This window comes from Theropithecus gelada, chromosome 20 (assembly GCF_003255815.1).
Source record: "Theropithecus gelada isolate Dixy chromosome 20, Tgel_1.0, whole genome shotgun sequence".
Taxonomy (NCBI): Eukaryota; Metazoa; Chordata; class Mammalia; order Primates; family Cercopithecidae; genus Theropithecus; species Theropithecus gelada.
In genome coordinates, this window is record NC_037688.1 from 27,742,294 (window position 1) to 27,764,081 (window position 21,788).

Consider the following 21,788-nt stretch of genomic DNA (forward strand, 5'->3'; position numbering starts at 1 on the left):
CCCATAGTTTTCTTTGTGATTTGGGTCCATTTCTGTATTGCTTCTCATTTATTTGGATGGATTGTTGAGTCCTCTTTTCTAGATAAAACATATCTAGGCGAGGCACAGTGGCTTATACCTGTAATCCCAGCATTTTGGGAGGCTGAGGTGGGAGGATCGTTTGAGCTCAGGAGTTCGAGACTAGCCTTGGCAACACAGCAAGACCCCATCTCCCCAAAAATAAAAAAAATGAGCCAGGCGTGGTGCTGTGTGCCTGTAGTCCAGCTCCTGGGGAGGCTGAGGTGGGAGGATCACTTGAGCCCAGGAGTTTGAGGCTGCAATGAGCTATGATCGCACCACTCCAGTCTGGGCAGCAGAGTGTGACCCTGTCTCTAAACAAACTAACAAGTGAGCGACAACAACAAAAAGTGTCACCACACGTATTAACTAAACGTTGTTTAATGCCCCTTGACTTTTATTGCCAAGGGAATTATCTTTCTAGCTATAGAGAAAACTGCTTTGGATAAAAGCTCTTCTTGCCTAAGGGGGGAAATTTTCATCTGAGCCTGTCAGTGATTCTTGTTTATTTGTAACATTTGAGCCCAATAAAAATAATGTGATGGTCACAGGCTATTTTGCCAATTATTTCAGATGCAGGGGCAATTCACTCTGGATTTGTTTACTTGAAGTGGAAAAGTTTACACAAAGTTACCTTCTGAGCTTTTACCAAAAAGGAAACTTCCCTGGGTCTCTCTGCTTGGAACCAGCTTCTGTTGAGTCCAAAACTAGAGGGGCTATTAAAGGTCTTGTTTCCAATAAATGGCAGGAGAAGGGAATATGATGACTTAGGCAGGAAACACTTCTGTCCTTTTCAGTGACTTATGTCTGTCTGCTTTCTACTTTGAACCCCCAGGACGCACAGACATTCAGGTGCTGCAGCCAGAACAACCCCAGCAACCAGCGAGCAAAGCCCAGGTGCTCGGAGCCGGCACCGCCAGCCCGTCAAGAACTCAGGCCACAGTGGCTTGGCCAATGGCACAGGTGAGTGATGGCACTGCACGCCAGCCTGCACTGAAGCCGTGGGCTCTCACCCGTTCTAACGTGGACACGGGATCCTGCCCACTGTGTCAGAATAGAGGGTGGGCATCAGAAGGCTCTAGGACTAAACTGGATTTGAATCCATCAGTCTTTCTACTGATCCATCTTCTTCTATCTCTGGCATATTCTGTACAGCCATGGTTATTCTCCATATGACTGCGCTTTTCTAAAATACTCATTTGCACAGAAATAAAAAGTCCTGTCTTCTTTTTCTTTTTTTGAGATGGAGTCTCGCTCTGTCTCCCAGGCTGGAGTGCAGTGGCACGATCTCGGCTCACTGCAAGCTCCGCCTCCTGGGTTCACACCATTCTCCAGCCTCAGCCTCCCAAGTAGCTAGGACTCCAGGCACCCGCTGCCATGCCTGGCTAATTTTTTGTATTTTTAATAGAGATGGGGTTTCACCGTGTTAGCCAGGATGATCTCTATCTCCTGATCTCGTGATCCACCCACCTCGGCCTCCCTAAGTGCTGGGATTACAGGCGTGAGCCACCACGCCTGGCCTTTCTATTCATTTCTCATCAGCATTAGATTTCATGTTGGGGAGGCTATCTCATTTATACATGGCATATTTTTGATTTCCTTTGTGTAAGGGAATTATCAGACTAAGGAAATACAGGACTAAGTATTGTTGCTAAGAGCTGAGTCAGATGATGGCACCACCGGTGAATGGGTTGAGATGCTAACTAGGGCAAAGCCAGGTAACTACTTGGGGATGTGCTGGGGCCATCCCGACGGGGGCCCCATTTGAGAGGAGACAGTCCCGTCCACGTGCGCACAGAGCTTCCCCACACTTGGCTCTGCTTCCCCGTAAGTGAGACGGGAAGGACCTATTTCAGAACAACTCATTTTCCGCCCTGCTCTCCCTCTCTCTCATCAGGACAGAGTCAAAAAAGAAAAAGAAAAAACAAACCCATTCATTTCTCTAAACTTCTCAAAGACTGTCAAATCTTTAGTGACTGCTGGTCGTTTGGTAGTTTGTCTTCATTTGGGGCAGTTGGGCAGGGACGTAGACATTTTGCTTCCATGCACTGTAGGTAGAGGAATGCTGGGGTTGAAACTGGTAGGTGACGCTGGGATAGTTTTCTTTTTTTTTTTTTGAAACGGAGTCTCGCTCTGTCGCCCAGGCTGGAGTGCAGTGGCCGGATCTCAGCTCACTGCAAGCTCCGCCTCCCGGGTTTACGCCATTCTCCTGCCTCAGCCTCCCGAGTAGCTGGGACTACAGGCGCCCACCACCTCGCCCGGCTAGTTTTTTTGTATGTTTTAGTAGAGACGGGGTTTCACCGTGTTAGCCGGGATGGTCTCTCGATCTCCTGACCTCGTGATCCGCCCGTCTCGGCCTCCCAAAGTGCTGGGATTACAGGCTTGAGCCACCGCGACCAGCCAAGATAGTTTTCTAATGCTCGTGACAGCAGAGGTGTGGCGTGAAGGCCAAGAGACTCAGAGCAGCGTGGCTCTTCATGGAAGTGTTGTTGTGGCATTGTTAAATGACCTCTGTGTGACAAACTTACTGAGTGGAAGAAATTGATTTGAGTTCCTTTGTAATACTCTTCAGTTCTCTGGCAGCACCATATGGGAGCTTCAGAGTCCCTGTGGCTGCCGCTGTTGCCTGGATACCCTGTCGTCTTTAGTGGACCACAAGATGAAGTGGTCTGTGTCCTATAAAGCGCACTGTGAGTGCGGTGGCCTGACCTCCTCCCTGAAGTTTGGGACCTGCCTGAAGGACTTGAGTGAACTGACTAGCTCACCCTGAGCCTTGGGGAAGAGGAGGAGCTGCAGGTGGGGAGCCCTGGGGCTGCCATCTCAGCCGCCTGGTGCCCCTGGACCACCCACTGTATTCTCATGCTGGAACATCCAGTGGTAGCTGAGCCTGTCCTTCCTGTCTGTGTGAAGGCGACAGCAAAGTGATGGCCGTGAGCCATGGTATAGAGAACCATAGGCAGCTCTGCGAGCATTTTTCTCTTAGAAAACTCAGTGGCTGTGGAGGAGGGCAATGTTTACAAATGGGGATGGGGGACTGGCTTTTAGGAACCAACTGATTCCCAGGTGCCATGGCGGAGCTACCAGTGGCTTTGTTCTGCCAGGGGCCTGTGTTACTGGGATCATGGTTTCCTGCAACTACTTCTACTTTTCCTATAAAAACTATTGGTGAATTGACTTTCTTTGGTGATAGTCCTTGAGTCACTCTTAGACATTTCAATAGAGCTATATTTCCCCTACATTTATTTTTAGGTACCATTACTTATTGTCCTTATCTCTAGGAACATTATGTTCTAGCAGACAAGGCAGGTGCCAGCTGTGTCTTCAAGAAGCTGAGTGTCTCTAACCTCTGACTGCCTTGGACATGTTTCATGGTGGTGTCTCTCAAAGCCCAAACCTGTTCCTAAGATCTGTCTCTGAAGGGCAGTTGTATTTTAGGGATTTCTGCCCACTCCAGTGCTGAGGCCTTGGTGTCCATCTCTCCCCTTTCTGCTGTGATGGTGTTTCACCTTTACCTCACAGGCAGCCTGTACTTGATATAACGTCTGCCCCAAGGGTACAGAACTGTGTTACCTTTGCCGTGGGGAGCTGCTGAAGCTCCTCTCTTAAGCAGCGCAGGACCAGAGAGGGTTTGAGGGTGTGAATGAGGACATCTTCATCCCTCAGTCTGCTGCTGTGAGAACTCTGAGGACCAGTTCCAAGATGGTGGTGGTGGGGAGCTCTGCCTCCTGGAAGAGTCTCCACAGACTTGCGAGATTTATTTAGCAGCCTTTTTTGGCTGTGTGCTGCAGTTATGCATGAAAAAGAAATTTGGGGCCAAACCGGAGCTGGATTCCAGGTGGTTTTTTTATGTTGTCACAACCATAAAGTATCCATTTTTATAAAACAAGAGTGAATGGCAGCCTGTCTGTATAAATATTATATTTCTAAGTTTTAGAAGTGGTGGAATCAAGAAATAGACTAATGGCGTAGCCCTTCATAGAGACTTGTATGGAATGATTTACTTGCTAATTCTTTATTGAAGACTTTACCCCCAAATTTACATATTTTACTTCTTCCCTAAATGTAATTTCCATACACATCAGTCAGAAGTTGCATCAGCTGTGGTCAGGTTCCGGTTCTTCATCTTTAATGTGTTTAAGGCCCAGTGACTCGCTGGGTCTTAGTTTTCTCATTTATAAAATTAGGGCAAAAGTTGGGTGTGGTGACATGCATTTGTAGTCCCAGCTACTCAGGAGGCTGAGCCAGGAGGATCGTTTGAGCCTAGGAGGCAGATATTGCAGTGAACTGAGATGGCACGACTACACTCCAGCCTGGGTGACAGAGTGAGACCCTGTCTCAAAAAAAAAAAAAAAAAAAAAAAATTACAGCAAAAGTGTATATCTCATAAGTTGTTATAAGGAATAAATTATAGACATAGCTTCAAGATATTTTGGGTTTGTTTCTAGGCTACCACAATAAAGCAAATGTCACAAAAAAGTCACATGAAGTTTTTGGTTTCCCAGTGCATATAAAAGTTACCTTTACACTATACTGTAGTCCATAAAGGGTACAACAGCATTATGTCTAAAAAATGTATATACCTTAATTTAAAAATACTTTATTGCTAAAAATGCTACCAATTATCTGAGCCTTTAGCCAGTGGAAATCTCTTAGCTGGTGGAAGGTCTCGCCTCGATGTTGATGGCTGCTGACTGATCGGGGTGGTGGTAGCTGAAGGTCAGGGTGGCTGTGGCAATTTCTTAAAATAAGACAACATGAAGTTTGCCATGTCAGTTGACACTCCCTTTCATCAAAGATTTCTCTGTAGCACGCGACGCTGTTTGATAGCATTTTACCAACAGTAGAAAATCTTTCAAAATTAGAGTCAGTTCTCTCAAACTTTGCCACTGCTTTATCAACTAAGTATACAGAATATTCTAAATCCTTGTTGTCATTTCAACAGTGTTCACAGCATCTTCACTAGAAGTCGATTCCATCTCAAGAAACTTCTTTCTTTGCCCATCCATAAGACACAACTCCTAACCCATTCCAGTCTTCTCATGAGATTGAAGCAGTTTAGTAGCATCTTCAGGCCTACTTCTTATTCTAGCTCTCCTGCTGTTTCCACCACACCTGCATTTCCTTTCTCCCCTGAAATCTTGAACCCCTCAAAGCCATCCATCAGGGTTTGAATGAGCTTCTTCCAAACCCTTGTTGTGTTGATATGTTGACCTCCTCCCATGAATCACAAATGTTCTTAATGGCATCTAGAATGGCGAGTCGTTTTTAGTTTTTATTTTTTTTATTTTTTTTATTTTTTTTTTGAGATGGAGTTTTGCTCTTGTTGCCCAGGCTGGCGTGCAATGGCATGATCTCAGCTCACTGCGGCAACCTCCATCTCCTGGGTTAAAGCGATTCTCCTACCTCAGTCCCAGGAGTAGCTGGGGTTCTAGGCATGTACCATCACACCCAGCTATTTTTTGTATTTTCAGTAGAGATGGGGTTTCATCAGGTGGGCCAGGCTAGTCTTGAACTCCTGACCTCAGGTGATCTGCCTGCCTTGGCCTCCCAAAGTGCTGGGATTGTAGGCCTGAGCCTTTAGGAGGTTTTTAATGGGTTTTTGCCCCCATCCATCAGAGGAATCATGATCTATGGCAGTTACAGCCTTATAACATGTGTTTGTGGGTTTTTTTTGTATTTTTTTTTTCGTCTTTTGTTTTTGAGATGGAGTCTTGCTCTGTTGCCCAGGCTGGAATGCTGTGGCATGATCATGGCTCACTATAACCTCCACCTCCCGGGTTCAAGTGATTCTTGTGCCTCAGCCTCCAAAGTAGCTGGGATTATAGGCATCTGCTACCACATCCGGCTAATTTTTGTATTTTAGAGACAGGATGTCATCATGTTGGCCAGGCTGGTCTCAAACTCCTGACCTCAAGTGATCCACTTACCTCGGCCTCCCAAAGTGCTGAGATTATAGGCCTGAGCCCCTGTGCCCAGCCATAAAATGTATTTCTTAAATAGTAAGACTTGAAAGGCAAGATGACTCCTTGCTCCATGGACTACAGAACGGACGTTGTGTTAGCAGGCGTGAAAACAACGTTAATCTCCTTGTATATCTCCATCAGAGCTCTTGGGTAACCAGGTGCATTATCCATGAGCAGTAATATGTTGAAAGGAATCTTTTCTCCTGAGCAGTATATCTCAACAGTGGGCTTAAAATATTCAGTAAACCATGCTGCAAACAGATGTGCTGTGATCCAGGCTTTGTTGCTCCATTTATAAAACACAAGCAGAGTAGATTTAGCATAATTTATAAGGGCCCTAGGATTTTCAGAATGTTAAGTGAACGTTGACTTCAACTTAAAATCACCAGCGACATTAGCTTCTAAGAAGAGAGACAGCCCGTCCTTTGAAGCTTTGAAGGAATTAACTTCTCTTTAGTTATGAATGCCCAAGATGGCATCTTCTTGCAATAGAAGGCTATTTTGTCTACATTGAAAATCTGTTGTTTAGTGTAGCCAACCCCGTCAGTGATCTTAGCTAGATCTTCTGGATAACTTGCTGCAGATTCTTCATCAGCATTTTCTTCACTTGCACTTTTATGTTATGTTTGAGGCTTCTTTTCTTAAACTTCATGAACCAATCTCTGCTATCTTCCAATTTTTCTTCTGCAACTTCCTTACCTCTCTCACCCTTCATGGAATTGAAGAGAGTTAGGGTCTTGCTCTGGATTACGCTTTGGCTTAAGAGAATGAGGCTGGTTTGATCTTCTTTTCAGACTACTCAAACTTTCCCTACCAGCTTTTCTTGGTAAGGCTGTTTTACTTTCTTATCACTCAAGTGTTCACCAGAGTAGCGCTTTTAATTTCCTTCAAGAACTTCTCCTTTGCATTCACAACTTGGCTAACTGGCACAGAAGCTTCAGCTTTGGCCTGTCTTGGCTTTCAACCCACCTTCCTAATCACTAAATGTAATAATTTCTAGTATTTGATTTGCAGTGAGAGACATGTGACTCTTCCTTTCACTTGAACACTTAGAGGCCCTTGTAGGGTGTGAGGAGAGAGACAGAGAACAGCCAGTGGGAGGAGCAGTCAGAACACACACACTATTTATTATTCAATTTGCTGTTTATTTATTTATTTATTGAGACAAAGTCTCATGCTGTTGCCCAGGCTGGAGTGCAATGGCGTGATCTTGGCTCACTGCAACCTCCGCTTCCTGGGTTCAAGCGATTCTCCTGCCTCAGCACCCCCCAGGAGCTGGGATTATAGGCATGTGCCACTGTGCCCACCTAATTTTTGTATTTTTAGTAAAGCTGGGGTTTTACCATGTTGGCCAGGCTGAACTCGAACTCCTGACCTCAGGTGATCCACCCGCCTCAGCCTCCCAAAGTGTTGGGATTACAGGTGTGAGCCACCGTGCCCGGCCCAAATTTGCTATAATATATGGATGCGGTTTGTGGCACTGCAAAACAGTGGCAGTAGTAACATATCAAAGATCACTGGTCACAGATCTCCATGACAGATATAAATAACAACTACGAAAAATTTTAAGTTGGAAACGTTGACATATTGTGAGAATTACCGAAATGTGACACAGAAACATGAAGGGAGTTTATGCCGTTGGAAAAATGATGTTGAGAAATAGACTTGCTGGATATCAGGTTGCCACAAGCCTTCAGTTTGCAAAAAATCACATAGTGCAACTCAGCAAAACAAGGTATGCCTGTATATAAAACATGCAGAGTGCTTGGCAGGGTGCCTGGCACAGAGCTTTTGTCTTTATGAATAATTTTATGGAGTTTTAATTAGGCAACATGAATATATATATATATATATATATTTTTTTTTTCCACTTCATTTTTCTTTTTTAAAATTTTCTTGTAGAGATGGGAGTCTCACTTTGTTGCCCAGGCTGGTCTCAAACTCCTGGCTTGGATCGATCCTCTTGTCTTGGCCTTCCAAAGTGTTGGGATTGCAGACGTGAGCCATTGCATCCAGCCTATTTTTATACATGGTTTCATGCATCTATGTGCTCTTCTTCTTTGCTTTTTAAAAGTGACCTCATACTATTTTGCAGTTAATATTCCGTAATTCATCTAACCATTCCTTAATTCTTGTGTATTTCCCTGTTGTAAAACAAAATTCTGCTGTAAATACCTGCATACAGCTTTGTTTCTTCTTGAGTGAAATTCTTAAGTCAAAATATGTGAATTTTAAAAAATGAGCTCTAGTGTGTATTAGCAGACTGTCCTTCTAAGGGGATCAATCATATATCCAAAGTAGTCCAAAATGTTCATAAAGTGGTATGTGAGGTTTATTTTTTCTGCAACCTTGTAAATATTGGTTTATAATTTTTTGCTAATAGTATTAAGTGCCACCTCATTGGTTAGAATGTTTAACCTTGTTGCATTTCCTCATTTACTAGTTGTTTAACTATTTCTTTTTTATTGTGTCTCTTTTCATAGTATTTGATCATTTGTCCTTCAAAGATTTAGAAGTTTATTTTAGAGGTTTATATAAGCTCTTAATATATTCTAGGTACAATTTTTAAAAATTGTAGTAAAAAAACACACAACATGAAATTTACCATTTAAACCATGTTTAGGTGTGTAATTTGGTGGCATTGAGTACAATCACAATGTTGGGTAACTGTCACCACCAGTGTCCATTTCCAGAACTTTTTCATCATCCCAATGGATTCTTTGTATCCATTAAACAATAACATTTCCCCCCAACCTGCCCGCCCCTCTCCCGCAGCCCATGGTGACCCCTAATATCCTGTCTGTTTCTGCATTTTCTTATTCTAGATACCTCATTTAAGTGGACTAACGTGTCCTTTTATGTCTGGCTTATTTCACTTAGCGTGGTGTTTTCAAGATTCATCCATGTTGTAGCATGTATCAGAATTTCCTTCCTTTTTAAGGCTGAATAGTATTTGATTGCGTATACATACCATATTTTGTTTCTCTATTCATCTGTAGATGAACATTTGGGTCATTTCCACCTTTTGGCTATTGGAATAATGCAGCTGAGAACTTAGCTGTACAAGTATCTGAGCCCAAGCTTTCAGTTCTTTTGGTAGTATACCTAGGAGTGGAATTACTATGGTAATTCTATATTTAATATGTCATGCCCATCGTAATGGGCATGACATGTGTAGCTGCAAGTTTTATCTGTTATATTTATGATTATAAATTTTCCCATATCACTGTTTTGCATTTTATCTTATTTCTATGAATATTGCAGAAAAGGATTTAAGAATTTTGAAAATAATTAGGCCTGCACAGTTAAAAAATGTGTATAATTTCACTTTTTGCGTTAATAATGTAAAAGTTCTTGTTTATAAAATGAGATACTTTTTTTTTTCTTTATGGCCACATTGGATCTGCAGAGATAAATACTTTCTTCTGTTTTCACTTGTTTTCTTCAGGATGTTATGTTATCAAAATAAATATCCCATTGGAGTTTATAGTGATATATGTATCACTATAATATATAACTATAAATATATATTTATACATAATATATATTATGTAGACATGTGCGTATATACAATGAGGACTGGGTCTAAATTATTTTCTATACTGGGATTCTATTATCACAGAGACATTAAGTAAACAGTGTCATTTTTTACTGTGATTTTATTTAGTGTTGATCACTTTTCACATTCTTACATACGATGAGAATTTGTTTCTTGTTTTGAGTAAGTCCCATATGATTTGTATTACTGATGTGTTACCGTATTTTCTTTAATGTCTGGAAGGGCTAGTTTTGCCTTTTTTTTTTTTTTTCCCCTCCATGATGTTCTTTGATCGTTCATACATTTTCAAAACAAATTTCAGACTTTGAATTCTTTGAAGCACAGTGGGATGTAAGTAGGAATCGTGTTCATCCGTATATAAACCGGGGAAGGATTTTACCTTCCCATCAATCAGGTAACACAGTATAGCTTTGTCCATTTTTAAGTTTTGCTCCTTTTTCCCCCGTGTAATATAACTGTTTTTCTTTATATGAGCTTCAGTCATCCCATGCCGTGCTAATTACGAAATCTTGGTCTGGTTTTGGTTGCTCTCGTGAAGAGCTGACTGATCAGCTGCCTTGGCAGTGCAGTTGCTTGTGTTTCATGGGTGAAAGACACCAACTGCTTTACCGTGGCCCACACGGTATGAGCTGATCTTCAGTGGAAAGAGCTTCTGTTGTTATTGGTGCTGGCTTTCTACGTGCTTGAGTGCAGGGCCGAAAAATCCTGAGTGTCCACCACGAGCTTGTGATATACCATGCACACCTAAGCATCTTGGTATACACAGTGGGCTGGCAGTGTCTCTAGGATTAAGCAAAAGAATTTCCAATTCCTGATCTTTTTTTTGGCTGTGACTAGAGTGTGTCTCAGTCCTAAATGAATATGTGATTCATAAAGTTAGAATGTTTAACCAACATCACAGAGGGAACCTTGTGAAATACCCAAGGTTATAGAAAGCAGAGGCCATGCAACTGCCATCTTACTGCTTACCATTTGGTACCCCCACTTTCCCTCCTTGGTACCCCACTTTCCCTCCTATTTGGGAAACATTGAAGCCGTCTTCGCTCCCCACGCCCACTGTTTTTACTTCATGGTGTTCTGGTTTGAGTACTGGTTCTGCTACTTGCTGACTGCACGCGCCTCTCTGAGTGGTCCCTCTGTGAGCCTCAGTTTTGTCTGCAGTGAAATGGGAATAATAATATCTTCCTCATAAGGGCATTGGGAGGATCAATGAGCTAATAAAAGTGAACTTGCTAAAGGCAATGCAAATTCCTGGGTTGGATCTTGGAACAGAAAGAAAACATCAGTGCAAAAGCTGGTGAAATCCAAATAAAGTCTGGACTTTAGTTAATAGTAGTATACTAATTATTATTTTAGCATTGGCAAATATGCCATGATTCTATAAGATAGTATTATTAAGGGAAACTGGGTGAAGGGCATACTGTCTTTTCAGATTTTCTGAAAATAATATCCAAATTAGTGCAAAATAAAACAAAAAGTACCCGTTTGTATGTGCTTTTTTTTTTTTTAGAGGGAGTCTCGCTCTGTCACCCAGGCTGGAGTACAGGAGTACAATGGCATGCTCTCAGCTCACTGCAACCTCCCCATTCCCGGGCTCAAGCGATTCTCCTGCCTCAGCCTCCCGAGTAGTGGGGACTATAGGCACGTGCCACCATACCCAGCTAATTTTTTGTATTTTTAATAGAGACAGGGTTTTGCCATGTTGGCCAGGCTGGTCTTGAACTCCTGACCTTAAGTGATCCCCCTGCCTCTGCCTCCCAAAGTGCTGGGATTATAGGGGTGAACCACTGTGTCCAACCTAATTTTTGTAGAGATGGGGTTTTGCCGTGTTGACCAAGGTGGTCTCGAACTCCTGGCCTCAAATGATCCGCCTGCCTTGGCCTCCCAAAGTACTGGAATTACAGTTGTGAGCCATTGTGCCCGGCTTAATTTGTGTATTTTTAGTAGAGATGGAGTTTCACCATGTTGGCCACGCTGGTCTCAAACTTCTGACTTCAGGTGATCTGCCTGCCTCAGCCTCCCAAAGTGCTGGGATTACAGACGTGAGACACTGTGCCCGGCCAAAAGAACCTGTTTCGTAAATGATAGTGTTATACAAATGTCAGGTGGTTTTATTTCGAATATCTTTCTTTTATTTTTTATTTTTTATTTTTTAATTTTTTTAATTTTTATTATTTATTTATTTATTTATTTTTTCCGAGATGGAGCCTTGCCTGTCACCCAGGCTGGAGTGCAGTGGCGTGATCTCAGCTCACTGGATCCTCCGCCTCCTAGGTTCAAGCAATTCTCCTGCCTCAGCCTCCCAAGTAGCGGGGATTACAGGTGCCCACCACCACACCTGGCTAATTTTTGTATTTTTAGTAGAGATAGGGTTTCACCATGTTGGCCAGGCTGGTCTCGAACTCCTGATCTCATGATCCGCCTGGCTCGGCCTCCCAATAGTTTTTAATTTTTTTTTTTTTGTATTTTTTTTCTTTTCTTTTCCCTTTAAAACTCTTCTATCCAATCAAATAGCTTTGTTTTGCTAGATTATTGGGGTTATTGAACAAGTGTTTCTTGAACAAATATTTAGCAAATGTTAAGCACTACAGACAATGGGAAGCAATATAGGAGAAGGTCTCTGCCCTACGATCTCGTTCCGGAAAGTTGAAATCACATCTCAGCAAAGTCAACACAGCACATGTCACAGGGGCTTGTGTGGCTGAGGAGCCGAGGCCACGGGTACTGTGGGCTTCACAGTGTGGAATGCTCTCCCTGGGCTGCAGGGGTGGGGAGGGCGTCCAGGGAAGATGGCTGATGTGGGCAAAGAGACGAAGCAAGAACACAGGAGACAGAGAGTAGAAGTAGTGAAAAATGCGGGAAACAAATCTGCCCTGGCTCTCAAGATGGGTGCAGTCCTTTTGGGGAGATACGGGTGTACCTCAAATAATTAGGATTAAAAGTTAGAGAACATTGGCTATATTGAATAGAGTTAAAAGGTAATACAGCAGACCGGGTGTGGTGGCTCATTCCTGTACTCCCAGAACTTTGGGAGGCTGAGGCTGGCAGATCACTTGAGGTCAGGAGTTCAAGACCTGCCTGGCCAATGTAGTAAAACCCCATATCTACTAAAAATACAAAAATTAGCCAGGCGTGGTGGCACACGTTTGTAATCCCAGCTACTTGGGAGGCTGAGGCAGGAGGATCGCTTGAACCCGGGAGGTGGAGGTTGTAGTGAGCCAAGATCATGTCACTGCACTCCAGCCTGGATGGCAGAGTGAGACTCTGTCTCAAAATAAAACAAAACAAAACAAAACAAACAAACAAAAAAAGGTAGTACAGCAATTCTGTAAGGCATGATGGACTTGTAACTCCTTGTCTTTGACAATCCAGTTTTTCTATTTGAAGCCCCATTGCGGTTGAGTATGGTACCCTGTCACTGGTTGACTAGCGTGACACTGAGCCAGTAATGCATTGTTAGAACTTAATTTCTCCTGACTATGAGCCGTGATGGGGTGGATTGACTTCTGAGGTTCTTTCAAGCTCTCGTGTTCTAAGAATGTGTGTGCGCGCACACACACACACACACACACACACACTCTTTGAGAGCAGAAGAGGGGGACTCGTGAATACTCATGGGCACAGAAGGCTTGTCTATGCTAGGATATCTAGCCTTCATATTTCTCTGTTTCCAAATCTGAACTCAAGGTGTAGCACAAACTTTTTTCCTGCTTTTATTTTAAGTTCCGGGGTACATATACAGGATGTGCAGGTTTGTTACGTCGGTAAATGAGTACTGTGGTGTTTACTGCACAGATCAACCCATCACCTAGGTATTAAGCCCAGCATCGGTTAGCCATTCTTCCTGATGCTCTCCCTCCCCACACCCCGACCCCGCACAAACTCCTCAACAGAAGAGCTACTATGGGTGAGCTAGGGTGAGTCACAGGCTCTTGGTTAGGCCTGTGGACACGTACAGCCCTGGAGGGAACCCTTCTAATTAGATTTGCAGCTGCAGGAACAGTCAGATCCAATTAGTGGTCTTTGGAGGATCTCCTCCCCTGGCATGCCATGGGGGCTCTGCTTTTGGTCTTTTCATGGTCAACTATTTCATAATAATGATTTTTAATAATAGTACATATATGTTACTAAAACTTTTAAAAAAAGAAGCTTAAACAGTATAAAGAATGTCTTTTTCCTATTCTGCTAACCTTCAGTTTCCTACCCCAAGGCCCACTGTTGTGTTTCTTGTGGTTCTTTCAAAGATTCTTGGAATATACAAGTATCTGTATATATATTCCTTGAAAAAATACACACGTGTGTATGCACACAGACTCACAAATGGCAGCACATGTATACGTTGTTCTGCACTTCCTCATTTAGTAATTATCTTAGAATAACTTGAAGGACTTCGTTCACCTCCCCTTTCCCCAGTAAGTCCAACCAAAGATGGGGACAATTTTAGGATCAAAAAGAATATTAGGCTGGGTACAATGGCTCACTCCTGTGATCGCAGCACTTCAGGAGGCTGATGTGGGAGGATTGCTTGAGCTCAGGAGTTTGAGACCAGCCTGGGCAACATGGTGAGACCCTGTCTACAAAAAATAGAAACAAAATTTAGCCAGGCATGGTGGTGTGAGCCTGTAGTTCCAGCTGCTTGAGAGGCTGAGGCAACGGGATTGCTTGAGCCTAGGAGGTCAAGGCTGCACTGAGCCATAATTGCACCACTACACTCCAGCCTGGGTGACAGGGCAAGACCCTGTCTTAAAGCAAAACAGAACAAAACAACAACAACAACAACAAAAAAAAACACAATGGATTGAAATATTTTACAGCATATTTAAATCCAGTGCCTCATAAAGATTCTTAAACAAAATGAAACCTCATTGTTCATTTTTTGAGGATGCAAGAAAATAAACTCATTCTAAAAACTGGTAAACAAAGGGAAAGAAGCAAGCATTTCTCCTGTCTTTTCTTTACAAACTGAACCTCTAGGTAGCCGAATAGTTGATAAGGGGAGGTTTCTCTTTATAGAAGTATTATTAGCTAATAAATGAAGAAGGTGTGGTAGAATTAGAATATTACTATTTCATAGTCTTCTGTGAATTATTTAATTATTTAAGCCTATTTCTGGACTTCCTTATTGACACACCTATTCATGCATCAGTACCACATTGTTTTAATTGTTGTAGCTTTGTAGTATGTTTTAATACTTTAGAAACTCCCCCTACCCACACAAACACACACACACACACACACCCCCCACTCTTTTACAAACTCCCCCTACACACACACACACCCCCCACTCTTTTTCTTTAGAATGTTCGGCTATTCTTGTGTATTTAGTTTTCCTAATAAATTTTAGAGTAAATTCATCTAGCTCTGAAAAAAGTTGTGGTATCTTTTAAAAAATTGAGTAAAATGTGTAGATGTGCATAAAGTGAATTGCCATCTATTGTGTTTTACTGGCTTGCCTGAGATAGAATAGGAATATAAATATCAAGCCTTGCATTTCTGTTAGGGAAACATTAATTGCACAAGATTTAGTCATTTATTAAACAACTAATTTAGCCTGTGTGAAAGGCAGTATTTTATATACTTCAGAGAAAACAAGTGAATAAATCGTAGGCAATTTCTAGCATCAGCCTCCTACCCATTTGTTAAGATCTAGCTTGGCGTCCATCACATCATATGAAGAAATTTGACTCTCAGCTGATCACGAGTCCCATGTGTGCCAGTAGGATCATGTGGTCGCTAAGAGTTATAATCTTTGGTTGAATTAGAGGATGTGCAGAGAGGGAGAAGTAGAGCGTAGTGACAAGTGATTTAGGCTCTGGAGGCAGACAGCATGGTGTGAATTAGGTGCTATATGACCTTGAGAGGTGTTGTAACCTCTTTGAGCCTTAGTTTCCTTAAGTGTTAAGTGGGGATATCAATTGTAACTAACTTGTGGGGTTGCATGTGAGGCCTAAATGAGATAATACAAAGGGCTTTGCACCTTGCCTGCACATTCTGGTGTTCTGGAAATGTTACCTGGTATTTAAGTTGTTATCTGACTCTGCTGGCCTCATGGTATCTGATTTATTATGTTCAGTTCCTGATATGATTATCTAGAAAAGGCAGTAGATGATATCTAGAAGAGGGCAGCCAGATGATCGGGAAAGGGGGGCCGCCTAGAAACACTGAAGAAATGGTAGGCCTCTTTACTAGAAATGAGAATACTAACATGAAACAGTGGCCATTCATTGGTTGATTGATTGATGGGTCTCACCCTGTCACCTAGGCTGGTTGATAGGCTGGGGTGCAGTGGTGCAGTGGTGCAATCATGGCTCACTTCAGCCTCCACCTCCTCAGTTCCAGTGATTCTCCCTCAGCCTCCTGAGTAGCTGGGACCACGGGTGGGCACCACCATGCCCAACTACTCTTTTAAATTATTTGTAGAGATGAGTCCTCACTAGGTTGCCCAGGCTGGTCTGGAACTACTGGGTCAAGCAATCCTCCTGCTTCAGGCTCCCAAAGTGCTGGAATTAGAGGCAAAGTATCTAGGTGTCTGGCTTAGATACTTTGAATTGCTTTGGAGATAGAGATGGGGAGACTCAGACCAGGTAATAAAATCAGCCTCATATGAAGAGGGGAAAAAAAAAAAAACAACTTTCTGGGCCGGGTCCTCTGGCTTATGCCTGTAATCCCAGCACTTTGGGAGGCTGAAGTGAGCATATCACTTGAGGTCAGGAGTTTGAGACCAGCCTGGCCAACATGGCGAAACCCTGTCTCTACTAAAAATACAAAAATTAGCCGGGTGTAGTGGTGCACACCTGTAATCCTAGCTACTTGGGAGACTGAGGCATGAGAATTGCTTGAACCCTAGAGGCAGAGGTGGCAGTGAGCCAAAATGGTGCCATTCCACTCCACCTTGGGTGACAGAGTGAGACTCTGTCTCAAAACAAAACAACCCCCCACCAACTTTCTGGCAAGTACATCTGTTCAACAATGGGATGATTCTGTAGTGAGCTCCCTGTGAGAAATGTTCAAGAAGAATCTGGATAGCCACTTGGTAGGGATACAACAAAAAGAATTTCTGCATTAGGAATATGAGGCTAAGTGATGATTAAGGCGTTAACCTGTGAAATTCTAGTCTACATGTACACATATGCAATCACATACATGGAAAATTCTCTGCATATAGCTTATCACTTCCAAAGAACCACGGTTCTTTGAAACCTTATTTGATCTTTTTTTGAGTTAGAGGGTATTGCAATGCACCTTGGGGTCCTTGTGAACATAAGTGATCATCAAAGAAGTGAAGAGATGGTGAAATAGGGAGACTTGGAGACTAACGTGTTTCAGTTCTGTCTCATTGTCTGTTATCTCAGGGAGAAGACCCTTAGCTGTGAGCCATTCTTGCTTCCTACTTTGAGCGTGAGCCTTTAAAAGAATGAGCACAATATTGGAAGTTTTCTGCCTCTTCAGTGTGTATGAGCTTTTTGAAAGAAGGTGCTAGTCATGTCTAGCAAGCAAATGACAAATTTAAAGAAAAGGATGTGACCCTATAAACTTGGCCTTGCTGCATTTAGCCCCAACACTTTTTTTTTTTTTTTGAGACAGAATTTTGCTGTCAGGCAAATTTTTTTTGCCAGGCTGGAGTGCAGTGGCATAGTCTTGGCTCACTGCAACCTCTGCCTCCTGGGTTCAAGCAATTCTCCTGCCTCAGCCTCCCAAGTAGCTGGGATTATAGGCATGCGCCACCATGCCCAGCTAATTTTTGTATTTTTAGTGGAGACGGGGTTTTGCCATGTTGTCCGGGTGGGTCTCGAACTCCTGACCTCAAGTGATCCACCCCCCCTCAGCCTCCCAAAGTGCTGGGATTATAGGCGTGAGCCACCGAGCCCAGCACCAACACATTCCTGTGATGTTCATCTTTCCTGCTGCTCTTTTGTTGCAATAAATGTAAATATAACCATAGTATGTTAGAAAAACTTGATAAAGTTATGTAAAAAAGGTAGCGTTAATATATTTATTTCAGATTCATCCTGATTTCCTTTGGACAGGCATTAATGACTTTACTGTACTTTGCAAAGTCATGTTTTGTAAAACTTTTTGCTCTCGCCCAATACATGTAGGATGACATTATAGATACCATGTTAGCCTATTAAGTGAAAAACCTAGCAAGTATAAATAAAACTCTCATTCTCAGTTGATCTTTAAAGTATGATTTGTGCATCTTCAGTGAATGACGAACCCACAACAGCCACAGATCCCGAAGAGCCTTCCGTTGTTGGTGTGACGTCCCCACCTGCTGCACCCTTGAGTGTGACCCCGAATCCCATCACGACTTCTCTCCCTGCCCCAGCCACACCGGCTGAAGGAGAGGAACCCAGCACTTCGGGTACACAGCAGCTCCCAGCGGCTGCCCAGGCCCCCGACGCTCTGCCCGCCGGGTGAGTAGCCTTCTGTCCCATAAAGATCTCTCCTCCCCAAAGACTGAGGCTCCTTTACGGGGGCAGAAACAACGTGGTTATTTATTACCTAGTGGCTAGTAGCCTCTGGGGAGGCTGCTGTGCGTTGAAGCAAGGGAGGTGTGGAAGAACTGCTTGTTCTACATAAATCTTAAAAAGAATCTGTTGCCTGGGGCAGAATCAATGCTACCTTGTACCGTGACTTGAAATGAACAGCTTGACTCAAAGAGTGTGGCTTTTATGGAACAAGGAGCTCATTTTGCTTTCCTGAATCATTGGAGGGTGTTCACCTAGATCCTACCTAGAAAACAGCTTTTCTCTCTTGAATTTTATCAGCCCATGCAGGAGTTGGGCTTTAGGCTGTGAATATTGCTGTATGTTATTCTCATAACTGGGACTTCAGTTAACAAAAACTGCAAGTTTTCTTGCCATCTTTTTTTTTTTTTGAGATGGAGTCTTAATCTGTCACCTAGGCTGGAGTGCAATGGCATGATCTCGTCTCACTGCAATCTCTGCCTCCTGGGTTCAAGTGATTTTCCTGCCTCAGCCTCCTGAGTAGCTAGGGCTACAGGCGCACACCACCACGCTGGCTAATTGTTTTGTATTTTTAGTGGAGCTAGGGTTTCGCCATGTTGGCCAGGCTGGTCTAGAACTCCTGACCTCATGTCATCCACCTGCCTCGGCCTCCTAAAGTGCTGGGATTACAGGCATGAGCCACCACACCCAGCCCTCTTGCCATCCTTTAGTTCAATCAGATGGTGTGGTGGCTCATGCGCCAATCAATTCCAATGCTTTGGGAGGCTGGGGTCGGAGGATCACTTGAGGCTGGGAGTTTGAGACCAGCCTGGGCGATACAGTGATATCCTGCCTACACACACACACACACACACACACACACACACACACACACACAAATTTGGGGACAGTGACCTGTGCTTGTAGTCATAGCTACTGGGGAGGCCAAGGTGGGAGGATTGCTTGAGCCAGGAGTTAGAGGCAGCAGCGAGCTATGATCATGCCACTGTACCCCAGCCTGGACTACGGAGCGAGACCCCTGTCTCAGAAATAAAAATTGAATAAATCTGACAGCAAAGACCTTGGATGATAAGAAGATGGCCCCTGTAAGCCAAAGGGAAGTTCGAATTTGGTTATATCGTGAGTGGAGATTACAAGCATGGACCTGGGAATCAAATAGCTCTGGGTTTGAAATCCCCCCACCATGTGACCTTGGCCAAACTACTTAGCCTCTTGGTAAGGTGGAGATAATCATCATACGTATCTCCCCAGGAAGTTAAGGGACTCAAATAAGATGGTGAGCATGAAGCCCTCACTGACTGGCGGATGTTACACCTGATAAGTGAAATTTTTCAAGTGGTTGTGAAGGGGCCCTAAAGGAAGGGAATGCTTCTGAACCAGGAGGTGAAGCCCTTTCTCAGCAGCTCTGATCACAGTTGGGGCCAGCTCCCACTGCCCCTCCTGGTTATCAGTTTGGTGCAGAGGAAACCCACATCTGTATCACTCTAGTTGCTGGTGATCTGGCTGATGATGACTTGGCAGTGTGTGTCCTGTGAACCCTTGTAATTCATGAAGGAAAAAGGAAGGGTATAAGGCCTCTTACTTGACTACAAGGTGTTGTATTATTCTTTTTTCCCCCTCCCTTATCCCATCTCCTTATTCTGTTATTCTTAAGCCACTTTCTTTGTTGTTGTTGCTGCTGTTGTTTGAGACACGGTCTCACTCTGTTGCCCAGGCTGGAGTGCAACAGTACAATCTTGGCTCACTGCAGCCTTGACCTTCTGAGCTCAAGCGATTCTCCCACCTCAGCCTCCCAAGTAGCTGGGACTATAGGCCTGCACCACCATGTCCGGATAATTTTTGTTATTATTATTATTATTATTATTTTTTGTAGAGACAAGGTTTCGCCATGTTGCCCAGGCTGGCTTAAGCCACTTTCAAAAACCCAATTGTCAAAACAAAAATCCTTTACCTGAAGGCATATGTGACCTTTACCACATACGTATTGTTTTCCCAGCATGCACCACGCTACCTAACTCCGTCTCTTCAGAAAGTCCTGTTCAACATTCCTTCGCACCTCAAACCTGGAGAGAATTGGCAGGATTGAGAGGCAGCTCTGAGACGGTTTTTTGTGAGGTTTTTGATTTTAGTGAAGGTTAAAGTGAAGAGCTCACTAATCAATTGCTTTGTGTCCAGCTACTCCCTACAGAGATATTTCTCTTTCGTATGTGGTAAGGAATACTCGAAAGACCTTTGTTTGGTTTATAATTTGAAGGCTGTGTATTATAATTTGGGGGGAACAGAGCAGAATCATGTTGGCAGAAAGGAGAGAAAATGGCCGCCTGTGTCCCCAGTGAGCTGTTTGTTTTCTTTCCGCTGAGCGAATGCCTGGAAGGCCGGCCTCACTCCTGTGTCAGTCACAGGCAATTAGGGCTAATGGCTCAACATGTCTTTATGTAGGGCGTGTGTGAGGGTTACTGTTCTCGGGGATTGGGCACTTCCTGTTTCCAGGCAGCTGGAAAACTCCAGGCTCTGAAAACGCTCTTTATTCTAAGTCTGGCAGATCGAGCAGCCCAGGGAAGCCGATTCCCCTCCCTCATCCTGCCAGAGGCTGAAACATGTTTCTGAGGTAGAGCCTGAACAGCATCTTCTCCTTGGGGCATTTAGAACGTGATGAGGCCCACGTGTGGGCCTGGGGAGGCTGCTCCCCACTTGAACATCTACGATGGCCCAGAGAAGGGTGTCGGAGACCCAGTTTTCCAGCCCAGATGGCTTCCACGTGCCCTTCTAAATGACTAGGAGGGCTTTGCGGGCTGACTCAGGGCCTGGAGATCATCAGCCACCTACCTGGAGGCTGACTAGCACTGCTGAGTGTCTAAGAGGGAGCACGGCAGGCTTTTGGTTAGCTGATGGAAGCCAGAGAGAGCACGATTTCTGCCAGCGATCCTTCCAGTTCATAGGCCTGCCAGCCCCACCCCAGCTTACTTAAAAGTTTAGGAGATCCAGGCAAGGCAGGTTATTAACTTACTCCTGGTGTTCAGAGTCAGGGGACCAATGAGAGAATGAAATCTGTCATTTCTAATTCCAATACCAACAAAGGGTGTATCGTGGCGCAGGGATTGGAGTGCCATTTCATAGGAACTGCATCTTCTTGAGTTTGCAGAATGCCTTTATCTTTTATGAGGATATATAAATGCAGCGTCTGAATTGAGTATCTACTAGTGCCTAAGTTCTATATTCGAGGTTTTACACTGTTCATTCTTTCATTAGACAAATATCTGTTACTATTTAAGAGATGGCAGGTCCGGTGCCACGTGGCTATTTCAACCCAACAGAACTCATCATCTTACCCATCCCATCCTGGCTAGAACCTGGTCCTCCTCCTGGGAATGGTGCCACCATCTGCCCAGGTGACCTTCAAGCCATACATCTTTCCCCGTCCCTGACATCCATTCAGTCATCAAGCCCTGCCTCTGCGCCTCCAGACTGTGCTGTCTCAGCTTCCCATGCTGATCCTGCTTTGCGTTTATCACAGGTATAATTTGCATACAATTTATTGAGTGACCATCTCCTCCACCATACTCTAGGTGCCATACGGGCAGGGATTGTGTCTTTCTTATTTGCCTCTGCGTGTCCAGCACCTAGCACATATGTACCTAGCCTGGCACATAGTGGGACTCCAGGAAATAGTTAAATGAAACAATGATTCTCTCTTTTTTTTTATTTAAAATTTTATTTTACGATTTTTTTTATGACGCT

The 21,788-nt window shown here is 43.7% G+C and overlaps 1 protein-coding gene across 6 annotated transcripts in view; it reads left to right on the forward strand.

Annotated features, from left to right (window-relative positions):
* The window catches only part of WWP2 (WW domain containing E3 ubiquitin protein ligase 2), a 181,301-nt gene that overhangs the window by 109,447 nt on the left and 50,066 nt on the right, over window positions 1-21,788 (forward strand). For 5 of the 6 annotated variants that reach the window (XM_025370285.1, XM_025370287.1, XM_025370286.1 and 2 more), the window contains 2 exons: window positions 893-1,020; window positions 17,786-17,996. In XM_025370285.1, coding sequence (XP_025226070.1) covers window positions 893-1,020; window positions 17,786-17,996 — 339 coding nt within the window. Of the gene's footprint in view, window positions 1-892; window positions 1,021-17,785; window positions 17,997-20,576; window positions 20,659-21,788 lie in introns of those variants that run through there. The other variant, XM_025370289.1, reaches the window with a different exon arrangement.